The 18,704-nt window shown below is 33.3% G+C and overlaps 1 protein-coding gene across 12 annotated transcripts in view; it reads right to left on the bottom strand.

Annotated features, from left to right (window-relative positions):
* Window positions 1–18,704, bottom strand: part of PPFIA2 (PPFI scaffold protein A2) — a 441,105-nt gene that overhangs the window by 150,624 nt on the left and 271,777 nt on the right. For 10 of the 12 annotated variants that reach the window (XM_020287953.2, XM_076007132.1, XM_020287957.2 and 7 more), the window contains one exon: window positions 15,701–15,775. The exons of the other annotated variants lie outside the window; for them this stretch is intronic. In XM_020287953.2, the coding sequence (XP_020143542.1) occupies window positions 15,701–15,775 (75 nt within the window). The remainder of the gene's footprint in view (window positions 1–15,700; window positions 15,776–18,704) is intronic. 12 annotated transcript variants of the gene reach the window in all.

Below are 18,704 nucleotides of genomic sequence, written 5' to 3'. Positions count from 1 at the left end.
AAATCCCTTGCTGGCTTTGCAGATACCCTCAGCTTTATTCACCAAAAGACCTAGAATCTTCACCATTGTTGACCTCAGCTGAAGGAACTGTGTGGAGAGTAATTTCTGCCCTCCTCTGAAGCTGGAATAGCCACTATGCCCTTCCAAAATGAAACTACCATACCCCACACAGCTGGTGGCTTCACACCCATACATAGATGAGGTTTTTTCCCACTGAAGACAGTCCATAAAATTTAGAAGAGGTGACAGCTCCTTCAAATGTGCAGACATCAATGCAACTCTACAAGAATATAAAACATCTAAAAATCATGGCACCAGCAAAGGAACACAATAATTTTCCAGTAACTGACCACAAAGAAATGAAGACCTGTAAATTGCCTGGCAAAGAATTCAAACTAATTGTTTTAAAGAAGCTCAGCAAGCTACAAGTGATAAACAACTTTAAAAAATAAGAAAAACAATACATAAACAAAACCAAAAGTTCAACAAAGAAGTACAAAATCATAGAAAAGAGTCCAACAGAAATTATGGAGTTGAAGAATAAAATGAATAATATGAAAAATGCAATAATGAGTTTCAAGCAGATTTGATCAAGCAGAAGAAAGAATCTGCAAACTTCCTGATCATGTCCCTTCTTGGTCCCCTCCAATACCCTGCTGGCTGGAAGTGGTGCCAACTGTGGCAGGCACTTTAAGCCAGAGATAGAAAGAAGCCAGTGTGTTTATGTATCCCTCAGCCCCTTTGTTCTGGATACAACCGTCACATCACTGAGGGTGTGAATCCATCCAATCCCATAATAATTATGCTTCTGGGAATAAGTGGCGAATAACCAAACCTTGGCAAGAGGCTTAAAAATGGAAGATTAGAAGTGAATAAATCCAAGAAAAGAGAAGTGACCCAGTCACTGACAAGCTGTGTGATTCAGGTGAGTTACTTTGGGCTTTAGAACCATATTTTCTGCGTCTTTAGAATGGTGATAGTGCTTCCTGCTTTTTAAGGTGAAGAGGCAGCAGACAGATGGCAATAAATATTCACTGTTAACAATAACCGTGATCTCATGATGTGGGGATCCATCAACCTGAAGATGTTAGAAGTAATGTGTCCTGAGGATAATGTAAGGTTTGTGTTTGGAACCCTCCTAGACTCTGCCCTACGTGTTTCTTCCTTTGGCTGATTTTGACCTGTATCCTTTACCTGTGATAAATCATAACTGTGAATAGAATAGTTTGAGTTCTGAGCGTCTTCTAGTGACTTTTTGAACCTGAGGGTGAATGTGGGACTCTCCTGAACTTGGAGTTGGTAATAAAAGTGAGGGGGTGTCTTGTAGAGGACTGTGCTCTCAGGCTTTGCAGTCTGGCTAAGCTCTGGTCGTAGCTTATGCTAAATACCAGCTGATCAAATTGAGATTTTTTTTTTAGCTGCCATGTTTTTAAAAAGTAAAATCATTAGCAGTCAAATTATTAATTAAAAAATTAAAGCAATTAATGCATCTTTTACTCCATCCATTTCCTTTTTTGTTCAAAGAGTTCATGTGCTTTGGACTTTCAAATTTTTCAACATTTGAGACCCACTGTACTTTCTTGCTAAAAATGAAATGAGAAAAAAGAGTACTACAGAAATCCTCTCATCATGTTTAATATGACTTGAGGTGTCACAATTTCTACTTCTAAAACATAGGAGCCACTATAATGCTCTCATGCTATTTACTTCAGGACACTAAATCAGAGTTACTCATACTGATGCCTACACTGAGGGAAAACATTTGGATGAAAATATAAAATCTAGTAATCTAATTTTTATTAATGACTAAATATCTGGATGCTTTAATTAATCTTTTTTATACAATTAAATGGTTAATCTTAACTCAATATTTGGCACTTTTGAAAGGTAGGTTAATTTAATAAATTGATTCAATATATGTTACATTAATTTAGTTAATACCAATTTATCTTTCTTTCAATACAAGGAAGTTATAAACTTTGAAATAATCCATATAAATACAATAAATATGAAGATTATCACCATGAATTTAAATAACTTGTAGAAGATAAGCCAGTGATTTAGAAACTTAAACAAGTTTTCATATAAAAGGAAATTTTGTTGTTGGAAGACCAGGCAGCATAGTGGCTACTGTTAAACACTCAAATTCAGAGTCAGACATCTTGCATTTGGATTCCTTCTGACTAGTGACAATACTCAGAACAATCTCTAGTGAGTGTTATCACTAGTGAGCTTCTATAAGCCTCAGTTTCCTAATTTTCATAACGCTAGTAACAATTGTAGGGGACTGACATATATTTTCTTAGTTTAAGAATTAAAGTTAGTGAGTAATGTACCTGTTCTGCCCAGAGCATTTGAAAGTAATCTGTTCTGGACAGGCTCTCTGTGATAAACAAAGGTGTCGCCTAGAGGCATAATAAAGGACCTGAGCAGCAACTAGCAAGAGCAGCCCCACCCCACGGCATTGGGGATCTGGAGGCCACACGATAACATATTGTTTCTGTGATTGCTGCATACACCCCATAAGATGGCTGGTTAGTCAATGACAGGTAAGACCCCTCAAGGGAGGGGCGACCTAAGCCATGCACAGTTGCCGGGGTTCAGCCAAAGATCTTAGGGGGTCACCCTAAGAGAAGCCTGGGATGAGAAATGCCCCCTGTGGCTCACCTTGCCCATCCTTGCTAATCTGGGTCCTTTATCTATGTCTAGTGCCTAGAGCAACCACCTAGAGATTCTGAGTCAGGGGACATCTGCTTCCCTAAGGCTATTCTGGAATTTATGGCTATCGCTGCCACACCTGGACGGTTATGTACGAGGAACTAACTTTAATTTTTTAGAGTATAAAAATAAAACTGACCCGGTGTATTATGACTCCAGTCAACCGTTTGTATGTGTGTCTGTGTTTTTCTTTGTATTCTGCACGCTTGTGTTTTATGTTCTGTGTTCATCCTCTGTCCTACAAACGGGCCATGACAATTTTTCTTAATAGTAATGATTAACTAAAAATGTGCATGTGTGTATACGTGTGTGTGTGTGTAAGTGTGGGTTGCATAGTGCTTACCATAGCGCCAAACACACCTTAATCTTTTCCAAAATTGTAGATGTTATTATTTTTACCAAATGCATGTATAAGTGAAATAAGTGAATTGCAAGGTCATTTATAAAATGCATGTAGTGCTATAGAATGATCCTATGAACAAATAAGGTATTTCTTTATTCAACAAAAGAAAATTTAGTTGAGTATAATATAAAGTACTATTATTTTTTTATTACCACATTTAAAGTATCTACAGAAAAGTGTTTTCATCTGCTTAACTAATAACTAACTATATTGACCTTTTGAGCCCAATGATAGCAATCTGACTTCAGTCAAGTTTAGAAAGTGCTTATCTCATCCAGTATGATGACTTCTTGGAAAGATAGGCAAGTCCAAAATTTACTAATACATATTCTATTTCACAGATGAGAAAGCTAGGGCACAGAAAAGTTAAATAAATTGCCAGATGTTGCAGAATTAGTAAATGATAGATCTAGGACTGAAACTCGAATCTTCTGACTTGAGGTTTTTCTTTTTCTTTTTTTTTTTTTCTTCACTTTGTACCTTGTCTCTTCAATATTTCATTTAAATTCCTTTAAAAAATCAGTAATCTTTCTCAAATTATTACCTGTAAAATTACCAAGAATACAAACAGGTAAAATAAAATGGGTCAACTTAGTATGCTTATGATCAAAGAATCAATATTAAACATGATATTGCTACTAGTAGTAAGAGAAAAAAATATGCAGTTCAAAATCTCCCTATGCAAAGATAAAACAACCATGTCTGCTACCACAAGAAAAACAAATCTTACACTTTGATCAAAGAAAAGATTTTAATCGGAACAGGAGAGAGTCTGAAAAGATTTGCAAACAGAATTCAAATGTCTCATATATAACAGGCGGCACTTTTAACTTCTGTTTTAGATAATTGCTTCACACATGTCTTGGGAATAGTAAAAATAGTGGAAGTAGCAAAAAGAAATTTTGTTATCTCTCTTTTCCTTGTTGGGTTTTAATATATGTTGTCATAAGACACCTTGACTTCCTTTTATTTGGGAAAGATTCTCTGTACTGTAACAGCACAATTATCAACAGCAAGGGAGACATTTTCTATTGACGATAATAACTTGGGTAATTTGCAGTTTCTACACTTACCTTTACAATGCAATATCATCATTAGGGATAATGTAGAAGCATAATAAGAAATCATAGGTCTTTGTAAATAACCATTGCTTTGACAATGCTGAAACTTTGAATTTAACAATATAAATTTAAGAAGGACATTGTTCAACCATCATTAAACTTTTCTATGAAATAAAGTCAATGAAGAACTATATAATTTTTTAACCCTAAATGGCACAATTCTAATAGAAAGAATAGGTTCCCAATAAGTGGGTCTATTGGAAACTTATAACAATGTGCAGGCAAGCTCAAAACATAGTATCGGAGTTTTACTTCATCTTCAAGGGATTTAAGTTCATAGCTGCAAGAATGTCATTGCCCTATGCAAACATTGTTGTCATTACACAAATACTATTTTCAGGCAAGTTTAGCCATGATGACTTGCTTCATTTGTTCATGAAACAAAACCTTTTTATCTGACTTTCTGTTTGAATGTTAATTCAGAGTTGGTCACGGAACTTACTACTAATGGTGAAAATTAGCTAATCAGTTGAATTAGGTTACATTGTATGCATGAACATGCAGGAAATTGGAAAGTCATTATGAGACTTATCATTTGTATAAAGCAGTGAGAGACTTGCATAATTAAATCTGCTTTTTATCTCACAGAAATGGGAAAAAGATAGAATTAAAAGATACAGAGGCAAATAATTTGCAAAGGGTCTATCAAGAGAAATGATTCTTAGTTTTAGGAGTCTGAAATAATTTAACTCAAGAACTTTTACAGTGGTCTCTTTTTCTACCTCTGGAGTTTTCTACTCACAGATACGTAAGTTTTAATTTGAAGAGAAAACTGACTTAGTCATTTCTTTAATTTTGCAACTAAATGATCCTATACATTCAGATAAGTATTTCTATTATTTGGCTTAAGATAAATTTCTTAATAAGTATTGCTCAACAAATCTCCTACTTTTCTCCATGTTTTTCTGGATCATTTTCAACTATTTAAATTTCATTTAAACTACTCAAATATAGCTGTGTTGCTCATGGATATCGGAAGTTTCCTGATCTTTACCCCTGTCAAGTTTTAGGGAAACATTTTGCCTCTGATTTTATTCTATGTGGCCAAAGTCATCAGAGACAACTTTAGTTTCATAATTGTATCTCTTCCTTTTGAATTATGATGAATAAAATAACTTCATAGATTTAGAAAAGAAAACATCATGGGAGAATACATGTTGTTTCAGTAGGTAAAAGCTGTGGAAAATTGGCTTTTATTTAATATGCTGGGGCAACTTAATGAGAACCTCATTTGGGTCTACCATTTCATACTTAATTTTTTTTGCTTACTCTTATTGGCTTCTTGCTATATTCCACATCGTCTTGTTCATAGTCTCCTTAGCTCATAAAAAATTACTGTTCTCACTTCTCTTAGCAGATAACCGTGTTTCTTTAGGTAGAATCAATCTAATAAAATTCCAAGTCTTCCTTTCTCTCCAAATCAAAATCTCCATTCATCACTATATGTTCTATTCTCCTTCTGTTTCTCAGAGAAAGGAGTACTACTACTTGCAATTGATCTCAAAACTATGCTTATCCTTCACTCGGTTGCTGTCAATAATCTTTTTTCCTTTGCTTCTTCCTTTCTTTCCATTGGCTATAAGCGTTTTCAATTCTCTCCTATTCTAAAAAGGTTATTTCTTAAAATTGCTTTGACTTATTCAGCTTATACCCTCCCCTCTCCTTTGTCACCAAACCTCTCAGAAAAGTATTACTCACTTTCTCTCATTTTTAAATATATAATTGACTCATACATTCTTTTCATCATAGCTATTCTCTTTCCATTACAGTTTATTGAAACTGTCTTTGAAAACATTTCCAGTGACATTTTATTAATTGTAAATTTCATCATCTCATAGTAGACATAATCCTCTGTGCCTTCATAAAACATTTGACACTGTTGACCAACTTCAATCTCTGTGTTTAAAACACACTTCTCTCTCTCTCTCTCTCTCTCTCTCTCTCTCTCTCTCTCTCTCTCTCTCCCCTTCTTCCTCTCCCCTTCTTCCTCTCCCCTTTTTGTTCTCTTGCTATGTTGATATCTCTATCTTTCTTTTGGTTCATCAACTCTTGACTTACTTAAATCTCAGGGTCTCACATCTCTTCTTCCTTCTTTGCTTTTTTTAAGGTAGCTTCCACCTTTGCCTGTATCTATTCACTTTTTGTACTTTTACTTTCATTCTCATGCATTCAACACAGTATTGGTTCTTAACCCAACTCAAAGGATTGTTATGATTACATAGAATAATGTAGGAGAAGCAACGGCCATGATCTCTGCGTCTATAAACTCCTAAGATGTGAGTTCTGCCACCAGCTCTGCTCACCATCTTAATTCAATATTCTTCTGAATGTGAATGGTACTTGATTTTTCCCTAGAAAAATAGACTTCAGAGATAAGGTAGATGAAATAAAATGAAATGTTTATTTCCTTAAGAAAATTCTAATTGAAAGTTGGTAAATTCAGTGGTTGTAATAAGCATACGTAGAATAAAAGCAATATAAAAGGTATAGTTCAGCCTACAACTAAACTTGCCAGTTCTTTTTATGTATAATGCAATCATGTAGAAAAACTTTTAAAATAGGCACACCTGTATGTTCACTGCAAATTAGTCCGTCACTTGAATTTTTACAGGAGCTTCTGAATAATCTATTCTGTCTCCTTTAATTAAATAATTTTAAAAGTATACAGGCTAAAGAACACATTGTTAGGATGTAATCTATTTATTCCTCTTTGTACTTTCCTTTAATGTACATTTTTTGTGGTTTTCCAATTTTAAGCAATAATAAAAATACCCTGCAAGAAATAAAGACTTTATCGTGTTTTCTGTGTCTACATAATCTGGCCTCAATTTTTTAGGACAATAGCTTAGAAAATGTATTCAGTGTTAACAATACAATCTGCCTATGTGGGGCCATTCAAAGAGCCCTAAAATTTCAATAAATGTTCATTATGTATATATTTATTTACAATATTTTGTTTGGTTCTTTCATGTTTATTTGTATTCACCACTACTACAAGAACATACGAAATGCTAGACTGGGTAATAACCTGTGGTCTACACAGTTATATTTTTTTCTGACACTGGCCCTTGATTCTTTCAAGGAATCATAATGATTCTTTTAAATCTAAGCTTTAAGCACATTACCTTTACTATAATATACACTTTTTTTTTCCTTTATTGAGACAGGGTCTGGCGCTGTTGCCTGGGTGAGAATGCACACTGCTGTCATTATAGCTCACAGCAACCTCAAACTCCTGGGTTCAATCTTCCTGACTCAGCCTCCTGAGCAGCCGGGATTACAGTGATGAGCCACCATTTCCAGCCCAAATTATATATATATTTTACCTTTAAATTTTATAGGTACAAGTGGTCCACAAAATTAAAAATGTCTTCATATCTTTCCTCCATAAAAACTCTTTGTGGGCTCACAGTGTCTATAAGATGAGGCCCAAGCTCTAGCCACCCCTCACTCAGATCTGCCTCTATAGCCTTGTCTCTTTCCCTAACTCTGCCTCTTCCCTTTTCTTCCTCCAGATCCATTTACTAAGCTCTTTATAGTCACCCTTCAAATTCTAGGTTTTTGTTTTCTCTAGGGAGACTTTTGTAATACCATTTGTTCTTTCTAGTTCATACCCAAACAATTAATTACTCCCTTTTGTAATATCACTAAATCTTATACCTACTGGAATTGTAAATATAATACAATGTAACTAATGTGAAAATACATTTATTGTAGTAAAACATATATAACATAAAATTTATCATTTTAAGCATTTTTTAAGTGTACTATTCAAGCACCATTAAGTGGCATTATGTACATTCACATTATTATGCCACTATTATTCCTATCCATCTTTAGAACTTTATTCATTTTCCCAAACTGAAATTCTGTGCACATTAAACACTATAATTGCTTTTATTATTTTATTTTTTTGAGACAGGGTTGACTTCTTGCCCAAGCTGTTCTTAAACTTTTGAGTTCAAGTGATCCCTCCCACCTTAGCCTCCCAAGTAGCTGGGACTTTAAGGGGCGCAGCAGTGTGCTCACCTTTTTATTACTCTTTAACATGTCTATCTCCCATACTAGATTGAGAGCAGAACTATATCTTTATTATATGAGTTATATTAATACCTTTACACACAATACTTAAAGCAATGCCTGGCAAACAGAAGATGCCTAATAAATGTTTGTTGAAGTATCATGACCAAAATCACATATCAGATCATTATGTTAGCCAAATCAAATTATGTCAACTTTCTAGCTCTATGCCACCTCGACCCTATACTTTACCAAAAATAAAACATAACAAAACAAAATTACTAAAAGCATACTTTCAGTGGTTTTCACTTTACCAAAAACCAAAAATCAAAAAAATAGGCACAAAACCAAAATATTACTGTTAGTGCTTTCTCATCTCATAATTATAAAATCCAAAATTTTAGCATGGCATTCAGAGCCCTCCAGCATCTGAGTCCTAGCAACCTCTTCATTTTTCTCTTTTTTAGCTTTTCACATCCTGACTCTTACCAACACAACATCATTCATTATTCTCGAAACAAGCAGCTTCAGGTTTTCTTTATCATACTCTCTGTTCAGCCTGAAATGTTTTCCCACAGTTCTGAAGTCAAATTATAGTCTTTTTTTTTCTTTTTTTCCACTGACTTATATTTTTTTAAAAATCATAGTCTTTTTTCAAGGATATGCTCCAATGCTGTCTCTTTTTAAGGTAAAGCATTTTCTGATCTTTTGGCTGAGAATAAACACCTTTCTTCTCTCTTCCCTTCTGCATTTTGTGCCTCTATTTTGCATTTGTTTAGTTTTTAACTAAACTATGTCTTAGTTATATGTTTACATGTCTGTCTCTACTAGCCTCAGTTTTTTTATTTATTTCCATTTTTTCTTTTCAAAGACTTTCAAAATTTCCTACACATGGTAGGTGCTCAATAATTACACATTGAAAGGACAAACACCTTGTTCATTTAATACATATGATCAACATATTGCTGTTTACTGAGCATTCTTAAGATTGTGCAAAATATCCATTAAGTCAAGGAATGATGTGAAAACACTGGTTAGAATGAACTGTATATAACGCAGTTTGACAAATATATACTGATCACAAGTATCATTGTACTAAGTGAAATATATACAAATGAGAAATATATAGTCTATTTTCTCGGGTCTAACTAATGACCTAGGCTTAGACAAGTATATAATTAATCCTAATACTTGTTAAATAGTCCTCACATGCTGAAGCAAAGAGTTTTAGCAATTTAAACGGAGGAGCAATGACTATTGGCAAAGAATCATAAACAATTTCATTAAATAGGTGACGTCTGAGCTTGAGTTTAAAAATGGAGAAGTATGACTTCAACGGGTGGGCTGGTGTTGTGGAGGCATTACAGGAGAATTTTTACCATAAGATTTAGAGTCAGGAAAAACTTTAGCTACTTTAAAAAACAATGCATGCTATAATATTATTATTATAACAAGACCTTAGAATGGCTCAGTCAGGGCCATAGGAGTATTGGGAGTTAAAGTTGAATTTGTAGGTTAGGGCCATTGAAGAAGTTTTTGATGGTATGTTACAGGTCTGTGTAATATATGTGATTATATTATTAAAACACATTAATAAAAAATATTACATTGTGTTATTTATATATTAATATGATATATATCACATATAAGTATATATTTCAGAGTAGAATATTAGGCTAAGTATGAAATGTCCAGTTTCCTTAAGTATTGACAGTTGATACCTCTGACATTTCACTTTGACACCTGTTGTTTTAGGTTTATTGTGAAGGTACATCCTCAGTCTTTCCAACACACATTTTGGCTTGGGATTATCTTTCAAATTTTTTTTAGAGCAATTTTTATGCAACCATGGATAAGTAAAAAATTTGTGTTATTTTTGAATATGAGTTCCGTTGTGCAACCAATGTAGCACATACATCTTGAAATACCAACGAAGTGTTTGGGAAGGATGTGACTAATGAATGCACAGTACATGAATGGTTTGAGAAGTTCCGTTCTGGTGATTTTAATCTTGAAAATGAGCCACGAGGGCGACTCAAGCCCATGGTGGATAATGATGAGCTGAAGCTGTAGTGGAAATGAATCCATCTCAACCTATGCATAAATTAGCAGCAAGGTTTGATGTTACTATTCCAGCAATATTGGACCATTTGAAACAAATCAGGAAGGTAAAGAAGCTGGATAGATGGGTTCTGCATAAATGAAACAAACATCAGAAGAGAAATCATCTCAAAGCTTGCCTTTCTTTGCTGTCACTACAGAAAAGCAAACCATTTCTACACTGTATTGTTACATGTGATCAAAAATGGATTATTTGTGACAATTGCAAGTGTTGGGCACAATGGTTGGATAAAGACAAAATGCCAAAAGACAGTCCAAAACTGAATATCCACCAAAAAAAGCTAATGGTGTCTGTTTGGTGGTCCAGAGCTGGAATTACCCACTACAGCTGGTCAATCAATTACAGCAGATGTGCACTGCAACCAATTGGATGAAATGATGAGGATGCCTGCGATGAAGCATCCAAGATTGGTCAATAGAGACAGGCCAATCCTTTTGAAAGACAATGCTGAATCACATGTCACACAGACAACATTGCTCAAACTACAGCAGCTGGACATGGAAACTCTCTGTCATTTACAATATTCACCAGACCTTGCACCAACTGACTACCACTTCTTCTAGGCTTTGGACCACTTCTTGCAAGGAAAAATATTCAATTCTCAACAAGCTGTGGAAAACGCCTTTCATGATTTCATTGTCACTCACTCTCTAGGCTTCTTTACTCTGGCATAAATAAGCTACTATTAAGATGGCAAAACTGTGTTGATAGTTGAGGCGCATACTTTGATTAATTGTACTGCTTCTTGTTTGAGATATAATAAATTACACTTTTGATTTGAAATTTGACAATTCATATTTAATGACCTAAATATGAAATATTACAAAAATAATCAATATAATTGAGGCTTTGCTTGGCAAGTTTAACCTTGCAGAATTATAGAACAGAATGGGATAGGAAATAACAACAGATAAAAGCCTATTGTAATATTCTAGGTGATAATTAATGAAGATCTGAACTATTGAAAATTTAATACATATAGGAAAAGATGAGAGCAAACAGATGTGGGGAATATTGTAGACACAGTTAAATGTATGAGTTGAAACTGCCTGAAAGCAAAGTGTTAAGACAAGTTGAAAGATAACCATGTATTCAAGTAGCAGAGAATAGCGGTATATTAGGAGAAATTATCTCCCTGGTTTCATCTGTAAAATAATAGTAGTACTTAACTTCCAGTACTATTATGCTGACATATATACATTTAACACAGTGTCTAGAGATTTAAAGCAATCAGTAAATATTAACTGTTATTCTTATTAAGTGATCAATAAAATGACCACTAGTGTTAATATCATTATGGAAGATGACATTTGATTCTAAAATATCTTTACTATTTTACTTGTTTATAAGAATAATGAAAAGTTGTAAAAAATTCAAACATTACAGAAATATATAGTATATACACTGGCAAACAGCAGAGATAATAACAACTTCAGTGCTTTTATGTAAGACCTTTTTTCCATTCATGCAATAATGTATTATTATTTATATTTGTAAAAAATGGAGATCATTCTATGCAACTTTATCCTTTTTTATATAGAAGAAATATTTTGGAGCTTTTTCTAGAAAAGAAGATATGTTACAGTAGTTTCATGTTATTTTTTAGTGAGGCTACTTACTTTATTATATTAATGTGCCATATGAAATCTAAGCGGACAAAAAAGAAACTAGGTGGACATTCACGCCCACCACAGCATATGGTACCTTTGTGTAAATAAGAAAATGTTCTCCCTTATAGGTGGTTATAAGCCGCTGATGTTTATTTAGCAAACCCTGAGCTGAATTTCAATTTCTGCACACACACCCTCCCCTGCCACTTTGCCCCCTGCTGGATACTTGTAAAGAATAATCTATATACAATCATTAGCAAAGCCCTGTAGAGACGCTAAAGGGACATTTGAAAGCTTTTATGGGGCTCAGAAGAGAGTATAAACCTCAAGCTATAGATTTTGGTTTCTTTTCCACAGATGTCATGGTTGAAGTCTTGGATAACTAAGATTAGATAAGGAATGAATGAGAGCTTCATGGAAGAGATTATATAAAGAAAAGATTAAAGAGTGATAACTCCAAACACATCAGTGAGAATGGGACCAAGGAGAGACAGAGAGAGAGACCGAAAGAGAATAATGATATATAGATCATAGAGTAAACTCTATTAAAATGATATAGTGATGATAGAATAAACTCTATCATCTTTTCAGATTCTACATATGCATGTATATGCATGAATATATCAAGCTATCACTCACAATCTAAACAACCAGTTGGTTTTTTTCTTTTATAAAATACTTTCTTCAAATATCTACTTTAATATTAAACCTTCAGCTAGCTCTTCTTTCTAAACCTGCCAACAGTATGAACTTTTCTAAACTTTTTTGTGAGGTTTCTAGATGTATCTTGTTATCAGTATGTGATGCTTTACTTATAGAGATTTCTCGTACCAATTGCTATTACAACAGAGAATCAAGAACTCAAACAAAATTTTTCTTCTGATTTTTTTTTTGCATTTTACTTTGAAATATCGATTTTGTTATAAAGTTAAAGTCGTCAACGTTGACCTTTTTTCTACTTACCCTCTTAAAAGGATCACTAATTATTTACAAATAATTATTAGACTATGAAGGTAACTATTTTTTCTGGGCTTGTGAATTTCTATATAGGGATTCTGGTTAAGCCATATGGACATAAATTATAATCAACCACAAAAATAAAATATATTAAAGTTAACAATGAGCACAACAATTACTTATACAATGATTTTTTGCTTATATAAATGATTTAAACAAAACCCAAAAATATTGAGAAAGCCTGCAGTAGATATACAGGAATGTTAATGATTTAAAATTTATTTTATTTATGTAAAATTAATCAAATTCACCATACTGCCTATACAAAACTATAATAATATTTGAGGGCTGAAATCATATTCCAGAAAGCTATCACAAATCTTTCTCCTACTTTTATTTTTCAGTGTTGTCTTATATTATGTACAATGGAACCATTTAGTTGCTATCTCTGGAGCAAAATTTTAGAGCCTCACTTGAACTTATTGGACATTTTTATTTCAGCATAAATATTTTAGCAAAGTGGTCTCATCACACCTTTTTTTGATGACAAATAGAAATTCTATCACTAGCATATAAAATAATGCTTTTATATTAGTAGTCACCAAACCTTTTATGTGTTTACTCTTATCAATATTTTAAAGGATTCATCCAAAATAAATATACATTTTGACACACATTAAAATCAAAATTAACAATGATAAAATATGAAATGAATAGTCATTTAACATTTTCTTTCTGATCATTCCAGGAATGAGTAAACCTCAGCCTGTAGATGATAACTTATCTACTTCTTCTTATTATTATCCATTATCTCGAAGGTTCTTTTCTTCTATGATGACTGAGAGGTATCATCAATCTCTTCTTTCTTTCTTATTTTTTTTCAAAGCACCCAGTTGTGGCCAGCCATAGTGGCTTATGCCTGTAATCCTAGCACTCTGGGAAGCTGAAGCAGGAGGACTGCTTGAGGTCAAGAGTTTGAGCCCAGCCTGAGCAAGAGTGAGACTCCATCTCTACTAAAAAAAAACAGAAAAAAACTATCTGGCTGTCTAAAAATAGAAAAAATTAGCCTGGGCATGGTGGTGTGCATCTGTAGTCTCAGGCACTCGGAAGGCTGACGCAGGAGGATCTCATGAGCCCAGGAGTTTGAGGTTGCTGTGAGCTTGGCTGATGCCACAGTACTCTAGCCCTCTAGCCAGGAAACAGAGTGAGACTCTGTCTCAAAAAGAAAAAAAAAAAAAAAAATCATCCGGTTTGCTACACTAAATGTAGTCACCAAAAAGCTTTCTTTCTTTTTTATTTTTTTGAAATGGCTATGTCACCATTTATGCTTTTAACACTGCTAGCTTTTAATTCACATGAAACTTAGCCATGCTGTAATTGAAAATCCATTATTTCTAAAGTTTAAATTGTTAAGGCTGGAACAAACAAAAGCATATATAAACTCATTTAATTAACTTAGTTTATTTTAAAAGAACAAAGGAGTTTGTACTGACAAGACTATTTGAGTGGTTTGAAAATGTGTATTTGTATGCATAATGTGTATGTAAATATTATCTTGTTAGAAATCCCTTTATAAGACTTATCATTATTTACGTTAGCCTCCTACATCCCTAAAAAATTTTCATTTAGTTATTTATTTATGTTTATTGATGCATAATATACATAGTTTAGGGTATATGTGGTAATTTATACATTCATATATAAAGATCAAATCAGGGTAATTGGGATAGCCATCACCTTAAATATTTATCTTTAATTTAGGCCAAGATCATTAGAATTATTCATTTCTAGCTATTTTGAAATGTACAATAGATTAATGTTAACCATAGCCACTCTACTGATCTATTGAACATTAGGTCTTATTTCTTCTATCTAACTGTTTATTTATATCCATTAATCAACCTCTTGGCATTCCCTCTTTTGCCTCCCTTGATTACTTAAAAGTAGAAAGATTTTTCTGAATTATTTTAGTATATGCAGTATTATTAATAATAATACCAATAATACAGTACTGGAATAAACTTCTGGGGAAAAATAGCCCTGTAAATGTCAGAAAGAGAGAGAAGATGGAGCTAGAGATACTTTAGTGGCTAACACAGATTTAATTTCTTTCATGTGTTTGTGTTTGTATGTATGAATCAGGTCTAACTATATCCAAGGTCATTTTGTGCATTAAAAACTAATAAAAGTAAAATCTTCTAAAGACAAAATAACTTTTTAAATCTTAAAGAGGTGATTTAAAATACTTTCTCAGAGTCGTGAATGACAGCAAAAGAAGTGGATTCAATGATGCCATTAATCATGGGCACAATGTTTTTAGGAGATAAGACCAGGTAGAACCTGAGGGGTTCTGCACGTATACATGCACATATTTATCTCTAAGGAGTTAACTTTTATTTGTAACATTTTCTAAGTTTAGCAGATATTTGACATGTTTTCCAATTTTTGGAGCTGAATTTTCATTCTTGAAAGGACTGGCATTCTGACTGTAGTCTTTCTAAATCCCCATCGCACTAGCTCACCTGTCACTAGCTCTTGATTATTTTCCTTTGGTCTCCTAGTATCAGATATGAATAACCAAAAATCAGAAAACAAGACTCTGACATCTAGTTTCAACAGGCCTTTTTCAGTGGCATATACAGAGTGTGATTTATTTTTTGTGACAGTTTTAATAAAGGTGATGTGAAACACGAGGGATATAATGTTAGCAATGTTGCACCTCAAAAGAGGAGAAAGTGTGGTATGTTACCTCCTGATTAGCAGCAGCTAGTTCTTCTTCCAGTGCAGAGACTCTTTCTAAAGAAACCCTCAGTCGCTCCCTTACCTAGAAGAAAAATCAAAATATGTGCAGTAATATTCATCCCATACATATTAAACTGTGCTGAGTCCATCATTAACATCATCAGAGACAGTTAACTTGGCAAATGATTAAGTTATTTATAGCCCTAAGTGCTCAGAATAACAAATGTGGCAGGAATACTATGAATTCATTGTCACCTCATATTATCACTGTATCAAGGGATTTCCTCGTAAGCAAATTCTTTCGGCGGCTCACTGATACAACTTTGGATGGGGTTGAGGATTGATTTGTCTTGTTCTGAATTCTGATTCATAGTAAACGGAGACAAACTTCAAAAATATATTATGAACTCATCTGGAAAATAGTTACTGGTTAAATATGAAAAATAGGTAAGGAAAAAACCCTTTCTCTCTATTTCTTTAAAATAAAAAGTGAATTTTCAGCTGGCATTTAGTACCTAACTTCAAAAGTGATTTATCCAAAACCAAAGGATTCTTAGAACCTGAAAAATTTTCATTGCTCCTGTGTTATATTGGAGATCTGTGTTGTTTTTTGAGGGATTGCAAAGTATTTAATTACTTTGGAATTCCCAACTACCTTCCCAATACCAAAGGTTAAATCATTTTATTATGTAGAACTAAGAACTACACATTTTAGTTGAAAAGTAATTATGACTTACACGTTTCATACACAAGTGAAACTCAATGAAGTGTTTCTTTGATTCTTGTTCTTTTAGAGTTTCTAAATTTGTTTTAGTTCTTATATGTTTAGAACTATATCTATGTCCTATATCAGCGGTTCCCAGCCCTTTTGGCACCAGGGACTGGCTTCATGGAGATAAATTTTACATAGATAGGGGGTGAGGGAGGCTGAGAGGATGATTTGGGGATAATTAAAGTGCATTACATCTTCTATATAGTCAAACCTCTCTGCTATTGATAACCTGTATTTGTAGCCACTCCCTAGCGCTAGCAACACCGCCTCAGCTCCACCTCAGATCATCAGGCATTAGATTCTCAGAAGGAGTGCACAACCTAAATGCCTTGCATGCGCAATTTACAGTAGGATTCCTGCTCCTATGAGAATCTAATGCCTCTGCTAATCTGAGGGGAGGTGAATCTCATGTGGTGATGCCAGGATGGGGAGCAGCTGTAAATACAGATGAAGCTTCACTCCCTAGCCTGCTGCTCACCTCCTGCTGTGCAGCCCCGTTTCTAACAGGTCACAGACAGTGAACAGGGAGTTGGGGACTACAGCTCTATAATACATTTATCAAAATTTGAAAAAAAAAAAGAAATTTTGCTGAATTAAAGTGAATGACTATGGCAGTTTAATTGTACTTAAAAAGTTCAACAAACGTTATAGCTTAAACTTAAGATGCAATTGATGGTGAGTTTTTGATTATTTGTAAATTAAAAGATTTTCCATGGAATTGCCATAGTATTTGGGCAGTGATTATGTATTTTAATATATAATTATATTCCTATAAACTTTAATTTATTTAATTCATAAACTTTAATTTAATTCATTGACAGTATATTTAAATTAATGGTATTTTTCTCTTTGAATAAGATTTAACTGGGAATATAGGTTAAATATATGAAATACATCAAAGCCCAGACACATACAAAATTTAAGTTGAAGTTATAATATTATTTTCTAATTAGCAAACAAACAAAAAGTCAGTAATGTTCCATTAACCTAGAATATGATTATGAATTTTTAAAAATCTCAATCAGATTTTAGTACTGTATTATGATAACATGTATATTCAGGTGATTTAACTTCTGAAATACCCTTTGAATAAGCAAGAAAAATATCCAAGAGGGGTTTTAACAATAATCATATTTAATTATGTTCAAATTCTCTGAAAAGTAGTAGTATATGCATAAATGGACATTTAACATTTAATATCAAAAACAGTTGGATAGGATCTTTCAAGAGACCTAGTGGTACCAGATCAACTGCCAAGTACCAGTCCTGTTAGATAAATATCCAGTTGTTTATAAAAATGCATAAAATTATGATTAATAAGCAGTAGCTACATAGAAGGAACTCTGATGATTTGACTTGGTGATACTTTTGTATGAATGGCTTAGACAGATGAAAAAGAAGCAAATATCCTGAAACCATCAAAATGAATAGGATAGTTAATATGTGGGATGCAGATATCAACAAAGGTCTTACTATATGTGTGAGATTTAACAGGGATGATTGTAAAGTTTTATTTCCATTTTCTAAAATACCAATTGTAAAGGATGGTTGTGCTGAAAAAGGTCTAGGAAACCTGGCTAATGAGAACAGCAATGTAAAGTGATCTCAGTATAAGTTAATGATCTCGCCATACACAGAAATTGTGATCAGATCACAATTAGAGTCCTATGAAGAAGTTAAGGTAACAGATTTCAAAACACATATTGATACTTCGGGATGTTTCTAAAAGAGTTATTCAAGTCATGTAAGAAATGGCTGAATGTAGGCTATCGTATCAGTTAAAATACCTTCCTAACCTTCTTTTTCTAAACTGAAAATCTTAGAAACTGTTCCAAATTGTTTTCTATTTGACAGAAGTTAAGGATTTATATTCTCATTGTATTGAGACTTCAGGGATTAAATATTAACAAGTTTATCAAACAATATGAAAAGTACTTACCCCTCAATACATTTAGAATAGTGTTTTACAGATTGAGATTATATTACCCACAAAATAATGACTCTAAAACTCTTTATAAGGAAATAAAGACAATTTGAATATATTTTAACTAAATGTTATAAATGTAAAAAGTTGATGCTGGAAATATCAATACATTGTGATGTGAATGCTTTACCCACAAGTATATGATGATAAATTATTCTCTGTGTTTTTTAATTTTGGGGGCTAAGACTCAGATAAATGAAACATGTTAACTTCATCTTGCACTTATCTCTGCTAAATTTAGTAAGAAAGAAAGGT

Source organism: Microcebus murinus, chromosome 10 (assembly GCF_040939455.1).
Source record: "Microcebus murinus isolate Inina chromosome 10, M.murinus_Inina_mat1.0, whole genome shotgun sequence".
In the NCBI taxonomy this organism is placed as follows: domain Eukaryota; kingdom Metazoa; phylum Chordata; class Mammalia; order Primates; family Cheirogaleidae; genus Microcebus; species Microcebus murinus.
Note: the sequence above shows the minus strand (reverse complement) of the source record. Positions and strands in the feature narration are given on the sequence as shown.